Source organism: Kogia breviceps, chromosome 17 (genome assembly GCF_026419965.1).
Source record: "Kogia breviceps isolate mKogBre1 chromosome 17, mKogBre1 haplotype 1, whole genome shotgun sequence".
NCBI lineage: Eukaryota > Metazoa > Chordata > Mammalia > Artiodactyla > Physeteridae > Kogia > Kogia breviceps.
The window spans coordinates 50812486-50833647 of NC_081326.1; the positions used below are offsets into that span (position 1 = coordinate 50812486).

Genomic DNA, 21162 nt, shown 5'->3' on the forward strand with positions numbered 1-21162 from the left:
GTTACTATGTAGAAGGCACAATAGTTATAATTCAAGCTTCTACACTGTAGAGCTTTGCGTTGTCTAAAACTGATCATGTGACTCTTTCATCTGCTTCTGTGTTCCTATATATCCAGTATAGAAATGAGGCTGTTCATTAACACTTTAAGGAGCTCTCTTTCCCTCTCACATGCATTCATTATTCTTTGAAAAAATGTTTGTTGAGTGCTTGCAACATGCTTGTTGTTGAGACTAGCAGGATGAATTAGACACCATCCTTGACTTTGTTTTTAGAGAGATAGCAGGATATAATGAACATATTATGGACTTTGAAATAGACTTATTGAATCCTGACGCTGGTGATTTGCTACATTACTTTTGAGCCTTGTAGGCCTTGAAGGATGAGTATGGCTTAAATGAGACAAAGATGGTAGGCTGGGGAAAGACATTGTATCCCATGAATGGCATGAGTAAGCCTTAGCATTATTAAAGTACAAGGCCTACCTAGGGAAAAAAGAATAAGTGATTAAAATGGAAGTTTTCAAATTTTGGGAGGTTGCTAAAATGGGACATCTTATCTATTTTTAAAAAGTTGTAAAATATTCTTTTGAAAAAAGTAACATGTACCCACGTTAAAAAATTACAAACAGTACAGAGTATATGGTGAAAAATAAGTCCTCCCACCCCTGATCTCAAGTCCTCCTTCGCTTAGGCAAACGTTGTTAACAATTTCTTAAGAAGTCTTCCAGAAATTTTTTCTCATGAACACACAAATAGGTGTGTGTGCCTGTGTGTCACTTTTGACAGGGAGAATGGTTGGAAATGCAAATGGTGGCATACTCTACCTAGCAATATCTTTGAAAGTTCATGTGCTGTCAGCACATCCTTTACCTCATCCTTTAGGTAGCTGCATAGCATTGAAATGCATGGATGTATAATCCCTGTCTTGATGGAAAACTTTCTTTAATTAAGTCCCCTTGGTATCTGATATATTCCTCCCAGAAGCAGTGTTGCAGTACATGTCATTTGTAGGATAGATTCCTAGAAGTGAAGTCTCTGAGTCAAGAGGTCCATGTATTTTAAAATTTGATAGTTGCTACCAGATTTCCCTCCACAGAAGCTTTTTAGCTGTCTATACTCATTTATTTGGTATATGAGAGTACTTCTTGCCCTGTATCCTCCCACGTGGTATATTATCAGCTTTTTTTGTGTTTAACCTTTGCCAGTCTAATTAGTTAAAAATGTTACCTTGTTTTAATTTGCATTATGAGTGATGTTTAATATCTTCTAATATGCTTAAAGGGCCAGGTGTATTTCTCTTTTTGAACTGCTTCCTTTAACACGATTTTCGCATGAAATTTCATTTCTATTCTTGTTGAAGAGAGGGCATGGTTCTGGTGCTCTGTGTAGTTTTAACCTCCCCCTTCTTCCCCACTGATTTACTGCTGAGGAAAACTAGGGTTCTAAGGAACAGTATTTTATACCTTTTAGTTGGTTCATTGTTCAGAGTGACTAGCAATACAAGAAGGTCTACATTTGTGAACAACCTGGTATGTTACACTTCAGAATTTTAATTTTTTTCTGCATTATCAATACAGTTTTATTTCTTTTTTTGTTTTCTTTTTCATTGAAGTATAGTTGATTTACAGTATTCTGTTAGTTTCAGGTATACAGCATAGTGATTTGGGTCTTTTTGCAGATTAGATTCCATTATAAGTTATTACAAGATATTGGGTGTAACAGAATTTTAATTTTTATTCTTAGAAAATGGAGAATGAAGTCAAATTTTGATTAGTGAAATTCCACCAGATTTTGTTTTAGAGATAACTTTGTCAGTAATACGGGAGATGATTTGAAAGAGGTGAAAAGAGATGAAATAGTAATTTGGAGGCTGTTCTGTTTTAGGCTAGAGATTATGGGGATCTAAACCTAGGATAAGTAGAATTCAAGAGGAGGGGGTTGGATGAAAGTATATTTTGCAATAAAAATACACAAATGATGGAAACTTAGATATGAATGTAATTTTAGAAGGATAACTCTGAAGTATGTAAATTTTCGTCACCAGCTCATCAAAATCAAGTATTGAATTAGGCTGTGAACTTTTTATCCCTTAGATTACCCAACACCGGTCAGTTTTTTGTTTGCCTGCTTTTAAAGTAAAAGTAGTCTTTTCATCCTTTGAAAGCTCTTTGAGGGAAAAATTATGTCCATTGCATGCAACAATGCCTAGCATATATGCCTTCAGTAAATACTTGTTGAATGAATGAATGCCTTTCAGAAAGAAAGTACAATAATTCTTGTCTTTTTAGTTAAATTTCATATTTCAGAAAGATCAGATTTTGCCTCCAATAGTGGACTGCCTGTTATGATATATCAAATATTTGAAGTCTTATTTTGGAATTAGATGTAATTGCGTCTGTGCCAAGAGTGAAGATGGTTTATTTTTATTTTTATTTTTTAAAACAAATTTATTTTATTTATTTATTTTTGGCTGTGTTAGGTCTTCGTTGCTGTGCGCGGGCTTTCTCCAGTTGCAGCAGGCGCGGGCCACTCTTCATTGCGGTGCACGGACCTCTCATTGCAGTGGCTTCTCTTGTTGTGTGCAGAGCACAAGCTCTAGGTGCTCAGGCTTCAGCAGCCGTGGCATGCGGGCTTAGTAGTTGTGGCTTGCGGGCTCCAGAGCACAGGCTCAGTAGCTGTGATGCGTGGGCCCAGTTGCTCTGCGGCACATGGGATCTTCCTCTGCTCAAACCCGTGTTCCCCACATTGGCAGGCGGATTCCCAACCACTGCGCCACCAGGGAAGCCCCTGAAAATGCTTTTAGAATGCCATATTTCCCAGGGTCATGGCATAAGCCTCGGAGGCGGAAGAATTTGGAACTCTGCTTTCCCTTTGTTGGCCAGTGGTCTGTTTCTGTGTCCCAACATCTGGGGTAGGGGGCGTTCTAGGTTGTATTTTGCTGGTAGACCTTAATCCTTTAATCATTTTCTAGGTTCTCTCCCTACGTGGCCTCATTTTTTTTAAAGATGTGATATGTCTTTCAGGAAAAATTGCTAGCTAGCTCCTTGTACATATACAGAGGTATGTAACAAATTTATGGTCATAAGAACGTTTTGAAATTTCATATTTTATAATAGAAATTCTGACTTCATTATTAAAATAGCTTGTAAAATGTGGAACAGTTTCATTTTGACTTAAACTGACTTTTACAAAGGTTGATCTAAACAAGAAATTTAGAAAAATTCAGAACATTGGCACATTTTATAAGATAAAAAGTACAAGAAAGAAATATAAATGGAAATTGATAGTCAAGACTACCTAATGTCTAATTAGTGCTATTTTAAAAACTGTTTTGGCATATAATTGATGTAGAATAGACTGCACATATTTAAGGTGTATAATTTGATAAGTTTTGACATTTGTATACACTTGTGAAACCATCACCACAATCAAGATAATGAACAAAGCCATCATGCTCTAAAGTTCTCTTTGCTCCTTTTGATTTTTGTATTCTTATATATATATTCTTTGAGCTTTCTTGTGGGATATAATTAAGTTACTTGCAAACAATTTCATCCTTTTGGGTCTTTGTTACACAGGATCAGAACAGTGTTTATACTGGGACTAATTAATTCCCCATTATGTTCTTCTGGGTAGTCTGTCCACTGCCCCAGGAATCATGGTGTTTTCCATTCTGGCTGGTAGGAAGGGACACTATTCCCAGCCTTGTGTGAGCTCTGGGCACATTTTCCCCTAAACGTTTCTGGTAGATCTTTCCTTGGCTGTGGTAGTTTCCACATACACATGGACTGATCAGTGCGAACCTGAGTACTCGAGGGAAACCCTTGAGATTCAAGGGGAATCTCTTTAGAGTCTTTATTCTGTATTTTTCTCTCTTCTCCTGTACTCTGTCCCATGAACTGTAGCCTCTTTGATCTTCTTGGACTCTGAGCTCCTTATGAACTCACAGCTCAACGTGGTTTTCTTTTCTTGCACAGCACCCTTGAAACTCTCTCAAAGCAGTCAGTCAGGGCAATAAAAATAGGGCCCACCTCATTTGTTTCTGCCTGTCAGGGATCAACTCTCCTTTTTTGCCTGTCGTCCTGTGCCTTAAAAGTGGTTGTTTTATATATATAGTACAGTTCTTTCGTGGTCTCAGGCAAGAGAGTAAAACTGCTCCCTGTTCCTCCATCTTGGCCGGAGATGAAATCCCTGCTTAATGCTCATTTTAAATGATCGTGGTTTTTGTGCCAGAATGTGGCAGTATTTTTCTGTGGAGGGCTGTTGTATGTGACTTAATGATACATTGTTGCCTGTATGATAGTGATTGCCTTATAGGTTTTTCTTTAAGCTGTCATGTATAGTTTCATTAGGAAGACTGACTTTGCATAGTTGAATAGTTACCTCTTAAAAGTGAGTTTTAAACCTTATAATATTAGGAGATAAGTTACTATTATCTTAGGTCTTACATGGTTAAGCAATGTATTGCTTATTATAGTAGAGATTTGGGGGCATGTTTCACAAATTGTTTAGTAAAACCTATGTTTAAAATCTTTGCTTATACTTCACTGAAGTGTTTGTTAGGTGGAAAACTCTGTTTTTAAAATAGGCTATTACAAAGTTAATACTGAATTTCTGTTTTACATTATTATGAAATTATGGCATTCCACCTATTAAAAATATACATAATTCAAAATAATAGTAACAAATTAATTTGTAATATTTCAGTTTCAGGAACTCTTATCAATGAATCTAGAATGGGAATCGGAAATTTGAGATCCTACTTCTCATCCTACCTCTTTTGATGCATTTCGGTTGTTTAAACCTCTGTTTTTCATTATTTACAAAAGTTTTTTTTTTATTTTTATTTTTTAGATGTTGGGGGTAGGAGTTTATTAATTAATTTATTTATTTTTGCTGTGTTGTGTCTTCGTTTCTGTGCAAGGGCTTTCTCTAGTTGTGGCAAGCGGGGGCCACTCTTCATCGCGGTGCGCGGGCCTCTCAGTGTCGTGGCCTCTCTTGTTGCGGAGCACAGGCTCCAGACGCACAGGCTCAGTAGTTGTGGCTCACGGGCCCAGTTGCTCTGTGGCATGTGGGATCCTCCCAGACCAGGGCTCGAACCCGTGTCCCCTGTATTAGCAGGCAGATTCTCAACCACTGCACCACCAGGGAAGCCCAAAAGAATTGTTTTTTAAAAAGGCATTTTTAAAGATTAATTATCTCTGAAACACTAGCAGTGCTTTATAAACTGTATTCTGCAAAATGCTGCTGACCTAAAAATTTTGGTGTTTGTTCAACAGTAGAGACATGATTTTCTTGTCAAATCAATGAGGAAATGAGTTAATATTAGACAGGTGTTTTTTAAAAAAACAAAACTCATTTTGTGAATAATGCTGTCCATTACAGTGTTCATACCACATCTCTCACTATGACTCTAGAGGTATTAGTTGCTATTCATGTTTATACTTTGACTTTTTGTCTCTTATTTGTGGCATTTGAATGCAGTATTTTCAACAAGCTTCACTGCATCTATACCGTATCTTATTTCAGCTGATAGAAATCCTGTAAGGATTGGGGCAATATATCAATATTAAACTAAGCAAGCCTGTGCCAGTTCTTTAACGATCTTCTCATAGGTAGAGCTTTCGGCAAGGTTTAACACATATATACTAAGCATAGACCAAAGGTAAAAAAGAGGGAAGATACCATTTATTCAGTACTGTTACATGCTATGTACTGTGTTAGATACTTCACTTTGATACTTGGAGATTGGTGGTATTACTGAAGTTTGGGCAGGTCAGATGTTTTGCTCTTGGTTAGAAAGCTCGTAAGTGACAAGAGGTGGGATTCAGTTCCTTGCCTTTTTTTTTTTTTTTTTTTTTTTTTTTTCTGTACGAGGGCCTCTCACTGTTTGTGGCCTCTCCCGTTGCGGAGCACAGGCTCCGGACGCGCAGGCTCAGTGGCCATGGCTCACGGGCCTAGCCGCTCTGTGGCATGTGGGATCTTCCCGGACGGGGGCACAAACCCTCGTCTCCTGCATTGTCAGGCACTCTTAACCACTGCTCCACCAGGAAAGCCCCCCTTGTCTTTTTTTATTTCAAAACCTAGACTCTCCGCTCTAACATATTGTCTGTGGAAGAAGTAGTGTCATCAAAAATGAAATGAATAAACAAAAATGTTTCAAATTCTGTTGAACTGGTGAAATTAGATAATATATGCCCCAAAGAAATTAGTTTAATTATGTTAATTTAATCCTCACCTATTTTCAGAAGGACTTGGAATAATGTGTACATTTGAAGTCTAATATTCTTCCTAAAGGCTTTAGGATTGAGTTACTTTTAGAGCTTTACTTTTACTTTCCTTCTGAATTCTTGAGACTTAAACTTTACATTTATTATGGCACTTTCATTGTTGTGCATAGTGAAATTATTCCAAAAATATTTGAGTTCCTGCTGTGTGGCAGGTGTCCTGGTAGGCATTCAGCATGAGCCATATAATCAGGGGTATACATTTTTAACAGAAGTGTCATTCTTTCATTACTGAAATATTGTTATCACTATTATTATAAATATTGCTTTTGGTCATATTTGTTGGGAGTCTCTTGATTTGCTCTGATTTTTTGACTTTCAGTTTTTCAGAGCAAAAACCCACCTTTTCCACCCCAGGACAGATAGCTCCTTTGGTCTAAAGAGGCCCCATTCATTTTACAGTACTTCCCTTGTCTGTATCTTGTGGAGTGTGTTTTACATAAAACAATGTTCATAATTAATAAGCCTAACCTAGCCCTAATTATAGTGTGTTTTATTGTTTAGTCTTCTGCATTGAATTAAACAGAGATGGAGGGGATGTAAATTTAATAATTCACACAGAGCCCTGCAATCACTTCAGCCCCAAACATACAGTCTTGATTATACACAATGCTGCTGTCTCCTATGCCTTTGCTCCTGTGTTCTCCTTCTATGCAGTATCGTCCCTTCACACAACTTTCTTTTCTGCTTTCTTAATGTCTACTTGCACTTTCTCTTGCAGCACAGGTATTACATCTGGGACACTCTGCTTCCTGTCCTTCCACTTCTTCCCATCTACCACAGCCTTGTTAGGATCACCTCCGTGTTGCCACAACATCTTAGATATCTCTATTATTGTCTTTTTATTTGATGTCTCTTTCTCTTATCAAACTGAGCTCCTGCAAGGAATTATCTGTTCCTTTTTTTATCCTTATAGTTTCATAGTCCAGCACAGTACCTGACAAACAACAGATGTTTGTTACATATTTGATGAATGTATAAATAAATGGCATTGATTTTTATATTTAAAAAGCTTTAAGTTGCAGGTTTTAAATGTTTTATCTATTATAAAATATTTCTTTCAGGACCTATATTCTTTTGAAAGACTCTTAGGTAGATTTTTCTCTTGAAATTGTGAAAAAAGTTATTTGAAGCCATATTTGTATAATGACATTCAAGTGGCCACAGTAAGATTATTTTCTAATCTCCACTATCCCTCTATCTCTTAAGATACAGATCTTATGAATGAGACAGAGTAAAGGACTTTAGACTGGATAAAGATTAGGATTCCCTGCTGGCTTGTAATTATCAGAATCTGGATGGTTATTTATTTGAATGAAATGATGCATACATTGTGTACATCAAAAGTAAAGCACATGCGATTGTTAGAGGAATGTTTGAACTCCCCAGTGGGATGTCATGGGGTATGTTTATAAACTCCCACTAAGCAGTAGTTCTACAATGGAATTTCACTGGCATTGAGATAATAATTTGCACAGTCAAATTACCTCTTTACAAAAACCCAGGGAATCATGAGGGTCTAATCCTTTATTAATGTCAACCCACAGGCTGCAAGAAAGCGTAAGATTGCCATTCGAAAAGCCCAGGGGAAAAATGTGGAGGCCATTCGGGAACTGAATGAGTATCTGGAACAGTGAGTGTCTTACAAGAGGATTGTGTTTTGTTATTCTGATAAATCTTTTTTAATTAAAATGGAATTTGCATTTGATTTTCCTTTTTGCCTCTATGCTGTTCATTTATAGAATATCTACACACTTACTTTTTTTCCCTTTCCTCTTACCAGATTTGTTGGAGACCAAGAAGCCTGGCATGAACTTGCAGAACTTTATATCAATGAACATGAGTAAGTCGTTAACACATAAAATTTCGTTAAGGAGTGCAATTTTCATCACTATGTAAGTTCAGAAGGCATAGTAGTTTCGAAAGGATTGGTGAGAGGTATGAATCATGTCATTTTAAATTAGCACTATGAATAAATGAAGAAAAACAAATTGACAGTTTGTTGGTTATAATATGTGAATTGCTTTAAGTAGGTCATTTGTGTTTTGCTAAATTATTTTTGTTTGGGAAATGAGTTTTCTTTCAAATACAGATGGCATTCTTTGGAGTTAGAAAGGCATGTATGTGCTGAGCTAAGGTTATTTTTAGTGAATTAAAATTGTGAATTTTTAGAATTTAAATTGTTCTTACATACAAAGAGTATTATACTCCCTGCTGTTTAAAAATTCTGTCAATTGTATGCATTTATTAGCCTTAGTGCTAAGAGAATCAACTCTTCCAAAGTAGAAGCATTCTGTTGCCTGGGTAAAAAACCAAGAATAATCAAGAATGTTGAATGCTGTAGGAACTTGCTTATTGGATATTTAATGTTTTTGTTAGCTTTTTTTTATTTCAGTGACAGGAGGAAATCCCAGTGTGAGAGGATTAGCCCAGTCTTAGTGCAAGTTTTCTAATATCACAGCATTAACGCTAACCTCTATCTAGAGGCAGGCTTTTTTTCCCCTTTTTTCTTAGTGAGGAGTCTGAAGTATATCACATTGTTTCTTTCCTTCCTTTTGAGAGAACAGAATCAGATTCTCATGCACATATTCTTACTGTGCACGAATACTTAGAATACTTAACCTCATTCTCATAGTACAAATAGCTGACATAGGAAATAATATCGATTGAAGATACTTGTCTCTTGCCTTTGCTCAGGGGTATATATGTATGTGAAATAGAGTTAATGTATTATCTGTGTAATTCTAATAAAAGTGGGGGCGAAAATAAAATGTCACTTAATGAATGTGTACTATATTCTGGGAACCATTTTTCATTTCTCTATTATAAATGCTGGCTACCAGATTCTCTTTGTTTTTTGTTAGGAAGTTATTTCCTGAATCATGTTTGGATGCTTGTATGATCATATACGTAAATATACTTAGCTTTCTCTTATGTATGTAAGAGTGGTAGTGTATTTGGTTAAATGGTAATGTTTCTATTTTTCATTGTTGTAAAGTCAACTTTTATAAAGTATTTTTTTAAATGTAAATTATTTATGCTGGAAACTATAAAATATTAATTAAAGAAATTAAAGAACACCTAAATAATACCAAATTCACAGATTGGAGGCTCAGTATTGTTTTGTTTGTTTGTTTTTTAGGGTGTTTTTTGTTATTGAAGTATAATTGATTTACAATGTGTTAGTTTCAGGTATACAGCAAAGTGATTCAGTTACACGTACATATAATGATTATCTTTATTTAAATTTTTCCTTGGGCTAAATTCTTAAAAGTAGAATTACTTGATTAAATGATATGCACATTTTCAGTGGTTTTGATAAATCATTCCTAGATGTGCACTAGAAAGGTAGAGTGAATTTACTCTCACATCAGCAATTATTAGAATGTCCACTTAACAACACTGGGTGCTACTATTCTTTCTAATCTTTGCAAATTTTGATAAGTAAAAATTGGTTACACTTTTTTTAAGAGCTCTTTATATAAATGATATGAGACTTTGTCCTGTCAAGAATATATCCTTGTTTATTATGTCTTTTTAATATTGATTTTTTTAATTTATAGAAACTTTATATTTTTAGATGGTCAGATACATCAATTTATATTGCTTTCAGGTTTTCTGTCCTCTAAGAACTATATAAATATATCACCTCTGTTTTTTTCTTCTACTTCTTTATCAATTTTACTTTTTTGCATGTATTTGTAATATTTCTATATTTAGTTCTCAAATAGGTTATACTTTATTTTTTAACCTATCATTAAATTTATTATTATTTGCCTCACCTTATAATAGCCACATTCAGTTTTGCTTTGTTTTTGGTCTCTAAAGAGTTTATTGAGATAGAGTTGGATGTACATTTAAGAGAAATGAACTGAAGAATCCCAAGAAACCAAGAGATACAAAGACAGAAAAGCACCTGAAAAATAGTTTCTTTTCATGAGAAATGATACTTACATTCTGCCTACCCTTTTATCTTGTATTACAAAACTCTTTTTGGTCTTGAAGCTAGTTACTTACACAATGTCCGTTTTTTTTTCTAATTGAACACTTAGAAGGAATATTCAGATTTACGGTGAATGGAAATAAATGTCTTCAGATTTTTTGAAACTATGAAAATCAGAATGTTCACTTAATTCATTTAACTTGTTTGAGCAAGTCATTGTCTTCGGTAGGGTATTGTTGGTACAAGTAGTAAGTTACTGTGGAATGTCAGTTTACCACAGTTTTGTGGACCCAGTGGCAAAAATGTACCAATTTAGGAATTACTTGATATATTTAATACTTTGACATTCTTTTCTTCATATTAATAGTTATAGTAAGTCACAGGCAGCATTGCTAATCTAGATGTAGACTTTTTTACTCCAAATAAATTTCCACAGTAGACTGTTCATATAAGTCTATTCAGTGATTTTATAGAGAGAAAAGGGGATATAGAATTCTGCCACATACTTTTTTTATTTCTTTAAGTTATTTTTATTTAAATTTGCTTCTGATTTATAAATTCTAGATACAGTTATTCTAGTGGTATATGTCACACCAGTTGATCACATTGAGACACTTGTTCTAAGTATAAAAAATTAGTCATGATTTATACCTTAACCCCACAGTACATATTACAAATAAAATTATGTATCTTAAACAAAGATAATGAATTTTTTTTACTTGATTTGTAGTTAAAACTAGATGTTATATCAGCAAGGAGCAGTTAGTAAAGATTGATTATGATTGTGATTATTGTAGGTACAGCCTTACTATAAAATTCTATAACAAAGGGAATTATCAGAATCCTGTAAGGAAAAATCATAATGTTGATAAAGCAATCAAGCAACAAATACTGTAACCTATACATTTGCTTTTGTGAGGAACAGAAGAACTTCAAAAACTTTAGTTACTGACTCTAATGTAGTAATAATAGTGGTTATTCTATTTTAAATGGATTCCAATTATTTTTACTTCTCTAAATCTTAGTCTCATGAGTTGTATGTAATGAATTAATTTCTTTATATATCTGCAGTGGTATTGGCTATGTACCATCTTCGGAGAACTGAGAAAATAGTCATCACTCAAATCACTTTTGTATGGCTTAATACTCTTGTGTACCCCTGGCTGAGAAAAACTAGATTAGACCATTTCTCGTTCCTTCCAGCTCTAAGTTTATTTAATTCTATACTTTATCCACAAAATTAATTTGATTTTATATTTTGTAAAATTAGGGGAAGATATCCCCTCCTTGTATGTGATATTAAATAATTTTTGAGAAAAATAACTTGGCATTCATTTTTCATTAGGAACTCTTCTCTGCCCATTTTATCTTACATTATGCTGTATAAGAATCAGAGTCACTATTTTGCTCAACCCATTTAAATCTCTAAGAACATTTATTCTTAGCATTAATATGAATTTTTGGCATTACCATAAAGGAACACATTTAGAAGGGAACTATCTTTCTGATGAAGCTGGGTGTTTAAGGTAGAGACGACTTCCCCTTCTACACAATGATGAATAAATACCAGATAGGTAGTCACAATACTTTTGTTCTAGACATTTATTCAGTCATTTGTTCAGTCATTCATTATATAGCTATCATATGTCAAGAACCAATACTAGGTTTTGGGCATAAATATGAAAAGGGCTAAATAGCAGCATGATCTTTGACGAGAATTATATATAAGGTCCTTCATAAATTTAAAATGCTGTGATTTGGGGCTAATCTGCAGGGTGGTTTTGGTTCCTCTGGCCCTTTGGGTTTGTTTGCTGTACCTGTTTTTATGTTACTGTTGACATGTTCATCACTACCATCACCACCTCGATTTTTCATCCTGATGTGTAGTGTATATAGGTAGTATGCATTGTGGTTAAGAGTGTAGGCTGTCTGCCTACTTCCTAGGGTTTTGGTGGGATTAAATGAATTAATATTTGTAACACACCTAGAGAAGTGCATGATACATAATGAGCACCTAATAAAAGCTTTTATTAGTCAGTATTTCACATGTTTGAAACTGCAACGTATATATTTTGAAAACTAAGTATATCAGACATTAGTGTAAAATAAATACCTTTATATTGGTGACAAATGTCAAAAATAACTGTAGGTAGCCTTTTTCTGTTGTAATGTCATAACCTCCTCACTGGGACTAAATCTTACAACATCTGTGTTCTTTAGGATTTCCTGTAAATAGGAAGGATATTCACATGGCTTAAACATATAAAATACATTAAGGGGAATTCTAGTCATGTGGTATAAAACTATTTTTCCAGAGCCCTTTGCAGCAGTTTTCTCCTTAGGTTTTCAGTAAAGATTTTGTTTCTCTACCACATGATTAAATAGTAGTAGAGTGCATATCAAAACCACTAACTTGATCTGTTTTTCATGGGTTTAGAAATTCGTAACTTCATTATAATTTTGTATTTGACAATAACCTTAAATAATGAAAAGTCTTTGTAATAGAATATGTGGGATATGTCTGTAAAGGATTTTTCGTGAATAGAGAATATTTAATGTTTATTTCCTCATTACACTTTAGCTATTTGAATATTTTATTAAATGATCAGTGGACTTGTAGAACTTATTTTATATGTAACCTGACCCAAGATCTTGAAGCCTGTGTTGTTAATTATGTTTGGATGTCATCCTAGAGACCCAGTTTTAAAAATTTAATATCTCGGGACTTCCCTGGTGGCACAGTAGTTAAGAATCCGCCTGCCAATGCAGGGGACACGGGTTCGATCCCTGGACCGGGAAGATCCCACACGTTGTGGAGCAACTAAGCCTGTGCGCCACAACTACTGAGCCTGTGCTCTAGAGCCCACAAGCCACAGCTGCTCAGGCCACGTGGCACAACTGCTGAAGCCTGCGCGCCTAGAGCCCATGCTCCACAACAAGAGAAGCCACAGCAATGAGAAGCCCACGCACCGCGTAACCCCTGCTTGGTTCAAATTGAGAAAGCCCGCGCACTGCAATGAAGACCCAACGCCGCCATACATACATACATACATACATATATACATACATAAGAAAAAAAGAAAAATGTAGTATCTCTTGATAGTTCACAGGCTGCTTTAGGATTTAAGCTTCTGTTTATTCATTTCATTAAAAAATATTTGTATTTATGAATTCAAGATAAGTACTTTATTAATAAAGGTATTTAAAGTATTTTGGGAATAAAATATGTAATATCACTAAAATTGTTTTTAAATTATTTTAAGGTGTAACTGACATAAAATTTATGGCTTTTAAAATTAACTCCTTGATGTTTTTCAGCTATGCTAAAGCAGCCTTTTGTTTAGAGGAGCTTATGATGACTAATCCACACAACCACTTATACTGTCAGCAGTATGCTGAAGTAAGTATTTTCAAAAACAATTGTGTGTGATTTTATTTTTGTTGGTTTTGGGTATTATTATGGAACTAAGAATATGTCCTTAATGTTAGGCAAGTATATAAATATGTAAGATGTGATGAAAATTGATTTGTAGGAGTAAAATTAAAAAATTTTTAATACTATAATGGAAATACTGACTTTTCAATTAAATGCACTTATTTAAAATAGTGAAATTCTTTGTATTTTTTAAATTGCATACTCTATTCTTTCCTAATTATGAATTATGTCACAGTTATCACCATTTAATGGCCTTTAAGGCATTTACAGTGATTATAATTTTTACATCCATATTCTGGGAAATTCATATTAAGGTCAGTATTTTGGAAAGTAGGAAGTATTTATCTTATTTCATTAACTATTAAGAATAGCAATACAATTGAATCCTATAATGTTAAAAGGACTTCATTATTAAGGAATGTCAGTGCAACTAGGAAAGGACAATTCAGTATGAAGTCTAGATTTATAATGCTAGTAATAGAAAATAAAGTTGTGAAGCATTTGGAAGGCAGTTGAAATAGAAATTATACTGGCTTTTTTATATTGTCAGCATATTTTTATTTTAAAAACTCAGTGATCTTAATGTTCATAGAATATAATGATTCTGGAGGGTAGGTTATGCTTTAAAGTTTAGATTAGCTTTAACAACTTTAAGATGAATTCTTTTAACATCTTGCATTTGTTTACAGAATATCTGTTTCAATTACTAATGCCTATGGTATGATTAAACATGCTATATTTCAAAGTAGTAAAATAAACAGGTTTCAGCACTCTGTAATTTTTAACAGGTTAAATATACCCAAGGTGGACTTGAAAATCTTGAACTTTCAAGAAAGTATTTTGCACAGGCATTGAAACTGAACAATAGAAATATGAGAGCTTTGTTTGGACTTTACATGGTGAGTTGAGGTGCATGTTTAATGTTATTTTATGAAATGTCATTTAAAGTCCATTAACTGTCCCAGTTAATCACTTCCCTCTTTTTTTTTTTTGTATTTCATTGATAAGCATATGATTTTTTTCCTCTAGTTAATTATGAGCAATAGGTTGTAAGGCGGTTATATTTTTGAATGTTAATATATCCCAGCTATTTGACATTTCATTGTCAATTATCTTTTACTATATCAGAATTTAAATCTGCCTTTATGAAATTAAGTAGTAACAGATACAAAGCTATATTATGTATTTCTTAATTGTTTTGTTATTTTTGGGTTCATGCCCAACATTTTATTTTTTACCTTAAATTATAATTGTATAAGATATTTTTAAACTATGTTTATAAAAGACATATTAGAAATAAAATCTCTAATGCCAAATTAAAACTATTTTTATGGTATAGAAAAACAGTTTGTAGTACACATGTAATTAAATATTTCTTTTGTTTATGTATGCTAAATGATGAGCTTGGAAAAAGTTAATAAGAGCTATGGGAAATAGAGGAAGAATTTAATGAACTTCAAATTTATATAAAATGAGCTCCTCTTTACAGTCAGAATGACTAGAAAAATAAACTTCTTTCATAGGCCAGTTCTTTGAAATTTTAATTTATCCTAGTCTTTTTATGGACTTTTGGATGAATATTTTGTTGGAGCTCAGTGAAAAGAATTGATTGCAGAAATGGAGGCAGGAAGAAATGTAAATGAAATAATTTTCAGCAAAGAAATGGCAAAATATAATTAGAAAACAGATTAAAGGGATTTCAAAAAATTTTTCCTGGATTCTACCATTGCCAGTTGTAGCAGCTTATAGGTACAGTATGGTAGCAGTGTCTCTTTTACCAAATAAATACTATTTTTAAAAATAAATAAATTATTAATAATAGTAAAAATACATAGCACTTTATGTGTCAGGTGTTGTTATGAGCTCTCTTTTTTTTTTTTTTTTTTTTTTTTTTCCGGTACACGGGCCTCTCACTGTTGTGGCCTCTCCCGTTGCGGAGCACAGGCTCCGGAAGCACAGGCTCAGCGGCCAGAGCTCACGGGCCCAGCCGCTCCGCGGCATGTGGGATCTTCCCGGACCAGGGCACGAACCCGTGTCCCCTGCATCGGCAGGCGGATTCTCAACCACTGCGCCACCAGGGAAGCCCTGAGCTCTCTTTTTTATTTTAAATCATTACCTCTTTACATCAACTATTTGAGAAGGTACTATTACTACTACCATTTCACAGAAAATGAAACTAAGACACAGAGAGTTCTGATTAATTTGCCCAAGGATGGACACAGAGTTACTAAATGATTGAGCTGGGATTCCAGCTCAGGCAGTTGACTCCAGAGTCATTCTCTTAACTACTGCAGTCAGATTTTGGCATATAAATTCCTTAGTGGCAGAGGAGGAGACAAAAGGAAAAAGCATATAACACAGGCTAGGCATAAAAGAAACCACATGGACAGAGCTTCTGAAGAATAAGATATATTTAAGCATAAGATAAAATTTGTATCTTTCTCTCCCCAGAAATACATACAATTAAAAATAAGAATATGATTTTGAGCGTCTGCAGATTCTTGCATGGATCCCAGTTTAACAATCCCTTGTTTAAATATATCTTTTAAAAGGAGATGATGGCTCTAATTGGTTCTATGGAACATAGTTTGGAAACTAGGTGTAGTGAAAAGAGAAATAGGTTGGAAGTGATGATCTCTTTCTACTTCTAAGACTTTCGTTAACTTACTTTGGTTAAGTCAGTTCACTCCTATTGGACTTAATTTTTTTTTTCACCTGTTAATGTAGGAAGTTAGACTAAATTATTTTTGAGGTTCCTTATATCATTATTCAGTAATTCTATAATTCTGACATAGAAAAGTTGAAGTAATTCAGTAATAAGAAATAGCACCAGTAATATCCTACAGTATTTAAGTGATGATGGAATGTTACCTTCAAGGGCTGTGGTAGGTAACTAATAAAATAATTTTAGATATTATTTAAGATATCCTTTCTCTTCCTACTACCGTGGATTATTCTCCATTTTAAAATATATTTTCATTTGTAAACACTAATTTCATTCAGTTTTATTTTATTTTAAAAATTGTATTGGTACAGTTTTTAAAAACTCTTTATTATCAGCCCATTGCAATTATGACCCTTACATGTTTTTGATTGTCTTGGCTACATCAAAGGAGTATTGTTTTTGATGTTTCTTTTTTGTTCTTAGTCTGCAAGTCATATTGCTTCTAATCCAAAAGCAAGTGCAAAAACAAAAAAGGACAACATGAAATATGCTAGTTGGGCAGCTAGTCAAATAAACAGAGCTTATCAGGTTAGTATTGATAATTTTATATTATGACATAGGTCAGTTAATGTATTTCTTAGTTGTTTATGTTTCTACAAACTACAAAGCTAGATGTCTATCATTGAACTTTTGTGCTTTTGTGTCTTTATCAAATATTTTAACTGTGTAGAATTAGCTTGTAGGATCCTTTTTTTTTTCCTCAAAAGGAGTCTGTTACTATTATGATCCTGTAATGAGCCTTATCATCTCAGTAGTTCTACATTTGGCAAATAAAAAAAAGTAATTGTAAAAATCCATAAAGGATAAATTTCATGATGTATTTCAGAGGCAGATTGGGTATGTGAGTGTATTATTAATCAGAGATATCTCAAATAATAAAAAAGAGGAAGAAAATCCTGAAAGTAAACTAACAAGACTATATAGCAAAGTTTATGTACTCTGTTTATAGTCAGATCTTATCTAAAACATCTCCCCTCATTTTTTAGTTTATTGAAGCTCATCCCTAGGAGATTCTTCACGAAAGACTCATGGAAAAACTCATCTTCTTACATCTTTCATGTTTGTAACTTATCTGTCTGTAGTCTTTATATTTGAAGGACAATTTGACTTTTTATATATCCTTTGCTTTTAAATACATTTACCTAAGTATTAAGCATATTGTTCCTATTTTTGTTTTGTTTTGTTTTTAGGATAAAATATTGCTGTCAACGAGTTTCATGCCATCCTGATTTTCTTTCTCTAATAAGTGACTTGCACTTTTTGTCTGGTTGCTCAAAGGAATTTTTTCTTTATGTTTAAAATCCAATAGTTTCACTATGATAATGTTTTGTTGATATTCTTGGGTCAGTCTTCCCAAATACACTATAGACCTTTTTTTTTTTTTTTTTTTTTTTTTTTTTGCGGTACGCGGGCCTCTCACTCTTGTGGCCTCTTCCGTTGCGGAGCACAGGCTCAGCCACCATGGCTCACGGGCCTAGCCACTTCGTGGCATGTGGGATCTTCCCAGACTGCGGCATGAACCCGTGTCCCCTGCATTGGCAGGTGGACTCCCAACCACTGAGCCACCAGGGAAGCCCAGACCTTTTTAATCTTTGGATTCAGTCCTCTTTTAATTTGAGAAAAGTTGCTTTTAGAATTATGATTTTGAATTTTTTTTGCTTGATTCCTTAAGTTTTCTTTTTCAGGTCTCCAACTATAAGTTTATTAGATCTCCTTTCGCACTTCCTTTTATCATTCATTTTTTTTTCAAATCCTTCTGTCATTTTCTGTATTTTATTTTCTTCTTTTTTTCTGGTAGTAATTTTCTTATGGAGTTAATTCTTTTTTTTCTATTCTCTGCATTTAAATAAGATAATTTTTCTGAGCTGTTAGGAGGTGGTTTTTACTGTCTTAGGGGAGTCAGAGATAGAACAGCATAACTTTCCCAGCTTGACCTTTATGTTTCCTCTTCTTTGTTACAGAGAACTCAAATATGACCTCTCTATATATCCAGTCTTTATTAGAACTAGGTCAGGTTCAGAATGATTTTTCTGGCTGCAGGCTTCTCTGTGTTCTATCCCTATGGGTCTACAGATCTTGAATTTTGAGGTGGTGTTCTCAGTTTTAAATATTACATTTTGTTGTTGTTGTTTTTTCTTCTGGGATTTTCTGCTTCTGGGCATCACTACCTCCCACCCTCCCCTTCTCCCCTTATCGAACCATCTCTCCCTCTTAACCCCAGTGTTTCTGCCCTGTTAAATTTGGTTTCAATTTCTATAGTTTTCTTTCAGTGTGAGGTTTTTTTCCTTTTGGAAGAGGGTCTTTGCTGGATAATTCAGAGACTTTGAGGTCTTAGACTGTTAGATTTGTTTAATATCACGTTTGCATGCAGTTTTTTATACTTTGATTTGGAGCCTATGAGACTGTCCTAGTTTTGCAAGCCATTTGCAAATGCATCAGTTCATACTTTTTTTACTTAGGTGGCTTATAGAGTAGTAGGTTGTCCTCTTTTACATCCTGTAGTGCCTACCACATAGCTGTTGAGCTTTTGTAGGTCCTGCTACTGTTGGTGGTATAACAACCTTCTAGGGTTTTGAAGGATTGCCTGCAATATAGTTTTTTTTGAAAGATGTCTTTGTTGAGTTTGTTTCCTCTTATTTTGGTCTTAGTTTTGGTGCTATTTGTTTCTTTGTTTTTGTACTCCTGGTTGGGGAGATTAAAACAATTCAGTGTCCTGTGAGCACACCATTTAGTCACTTTTGTGTAGTTTTATTATATATAATAGAGAATGTTGGTTCTGTTGGCATATTGCAAGTCGAATATTTATAAATATTGGCTAGGCTGTGCTTCTTCAAATGGAGTTTGAGATGACTCGAGGGGTTCCACAGAGTAGGCTTGGGGGTTGGGGGTTGCGAGGGAGGGAGGGGTAGTGAGGAAGGGAGGGGTAGTTTGTGATTTAGAAATAAGACTTGGATAATATGAAAATAATAGTATGCAAACGACATCATTGTTTTTAAGATATTTTTGAGAAACAACTAGCTGCTCAGAGAGTGCTTTTTTCGACATGCCATGACTATATTTCTAAAATCAATTTTTTTTTTTTTTTTTTGGTGGTACATGGGCCTCTTACTGTTGTGGCCTCTTCCGTTGCGGAGCACAGGCTCCCGAAGGAACAGGCTAAGCGGCCATGGCTCACGGGCCTAGCTGCTCCGCGGCATGTGGGATCTTCCCGGACCAGGGCTCAAACCCGTGTCCCCTGCATTGGCAGGTGGATTCTCAACCACTGTGCCACCAGGGAAGCCCCTTTATTCAGTTGTTGATAGGCATTTGGATTATTTCCTGTTTGGGACTGTTATGAATAATAGTATACTGATATTGCTGTACAAGTGTCTTGGTGTATATGTACATGTATTTCTTAGGGGTGTATACCTTTGAGTGGAAATACTGGGTCATAGGATGTACATATATCTAACTGAAGTAGATAAAGCTGATTTTTCAGATTACTTGTTTATAGTCGCACCAGCAGTGAGTTCTCATAGTTCCACATTTTCACCAACACGTCCTTCTGTCAGTTTTTGTAATTATAGTCATTCTGGGTGTATGTGTAGTGGTATCTTCATGGTTTTATCTTGTTTTTTGTTTTTGTTTTTGTGGTACGTGGGCCTCTCACTGTTGTGGCCTCTCCCGTTGCGGAGCACAGGCTCTGGACGCACAGGTTCAGTGGCCATGGCTCACGGGCCCAGCCGCTCCACGGCATGTGGGATCTTCCTGGACCGGGGCACCAACCCGTGTCCCCTGCATTGGCAGGCGGATTCTCAACCACTGAGCCACCAGGGAACCCCCATGGTTTTATTTTGTATCTTCCTGATGACCAGTGAGGTTGAACACATTTTCATATGTTTATTGGCTGTTTGGATATCTTCTTTCATGAAATCTATGTTTTTCATTGGTTTATGACTTTTTATTTTGTTTTTTAATTTTTTGATTATGGGCCCTTTGTTCATTATATGTGTAGCAGATCTTTTTAACTCCTTAGTTGCAGTCACTCTCAAATGATTTTGATGAGGAAAGTTTTGAAGATTATCTTCACCCTAATCGTTCATTTCCTGTATGGTTTGTGCTTTTATGTTCTGTTTAAGAAATCATTTGCTACTGATGGTCATAAAGATAATCTTGTGTGTCTTTGGAGTTTTTTTACTTCTACTTTTCACATTTAGATCCACAATCCATTTGGAACCGATTTTTATGTATTATGTGAAAATAGAGATCTCTTTCCCCCCTACGTAGCTTTCCAGTGTTTCTATCTCTGTATTCTGTCATGAGTCCCATTCTGTGGAAGCTGCTACCCTATAATAGTTGAGAGAGAACACAGACGCTCGGGCTGTATCGTCTGGCTTCCAAGTTTGGCTCTGACATGTGGCCATGGAGAAATTACATATCATCTCTGGGCCTAGCTTTTCATTTGCAAGATGGACGTAATAAAAGTTGTCTGAGTATTAGAGTTGATACATACTTTTTACCAGATCACAGTAATACACATTATATTGTGTTTACTAATTGCATGCTGTAAGTTCACTTTATTATGTCTGCCATTTTTATTGCAATTAAAGTAGCAGTAACAACAATAACAGTTATAATAGCAAACAGAAAATTTATTAGAAGGTAGGTACTTTTCCTGTTTTACAAATGAGGAAAATTAAGGCATGAAAGATTAAATAACTTTCTCCAAGGTGCTATAACTGGTTAATGACAGAGCGGTTTTCAAACCTAGGCAGCCTGACTCCAAGTTTGA

General features: G+C 34.8%; 1 protein-coding gene across 5 annotated transcripts in view; it reads left to right on the plus strand.

The window, feature by feature from the left end:
* Positions 1 to 21162, plus strand: part of EMC2 (ER membrane protein complex subunit 2) — a 48393-nt gene that overhangs the window by 18917 nt on the left and 8314 nt on the right. For 3 of the 5 annotated variants that reach the window (XM_059043511.2, XM_067017999.1, XM_059043510.2), the window contains exons 6-10: positions 7835 to 7920; positions 8071 to 8130; positions 13549 to 13630; positions 14455 to 14565; positions 16815 to 16919. In XM_059043511.2, coding sequence (XP_058899494.1) covers positions 7835 to 7920; positions 8071 to 8130; positions 13549 to 13630; positions 14455 to 14565; positions 16815 to 16919 — 444 coding nt within the window. The remainder of the gene's footprint in view (positions 1 to 7834; positions 7921 to 8070; positions 8131 to 13548; positions 13631 to 14454; positions 14566 to 16814; positions 16920 to 21162) is intronic. The other 2 variants (XM_067018000.1, XM_067018001.1) reach the window with 1 other exon arrangement.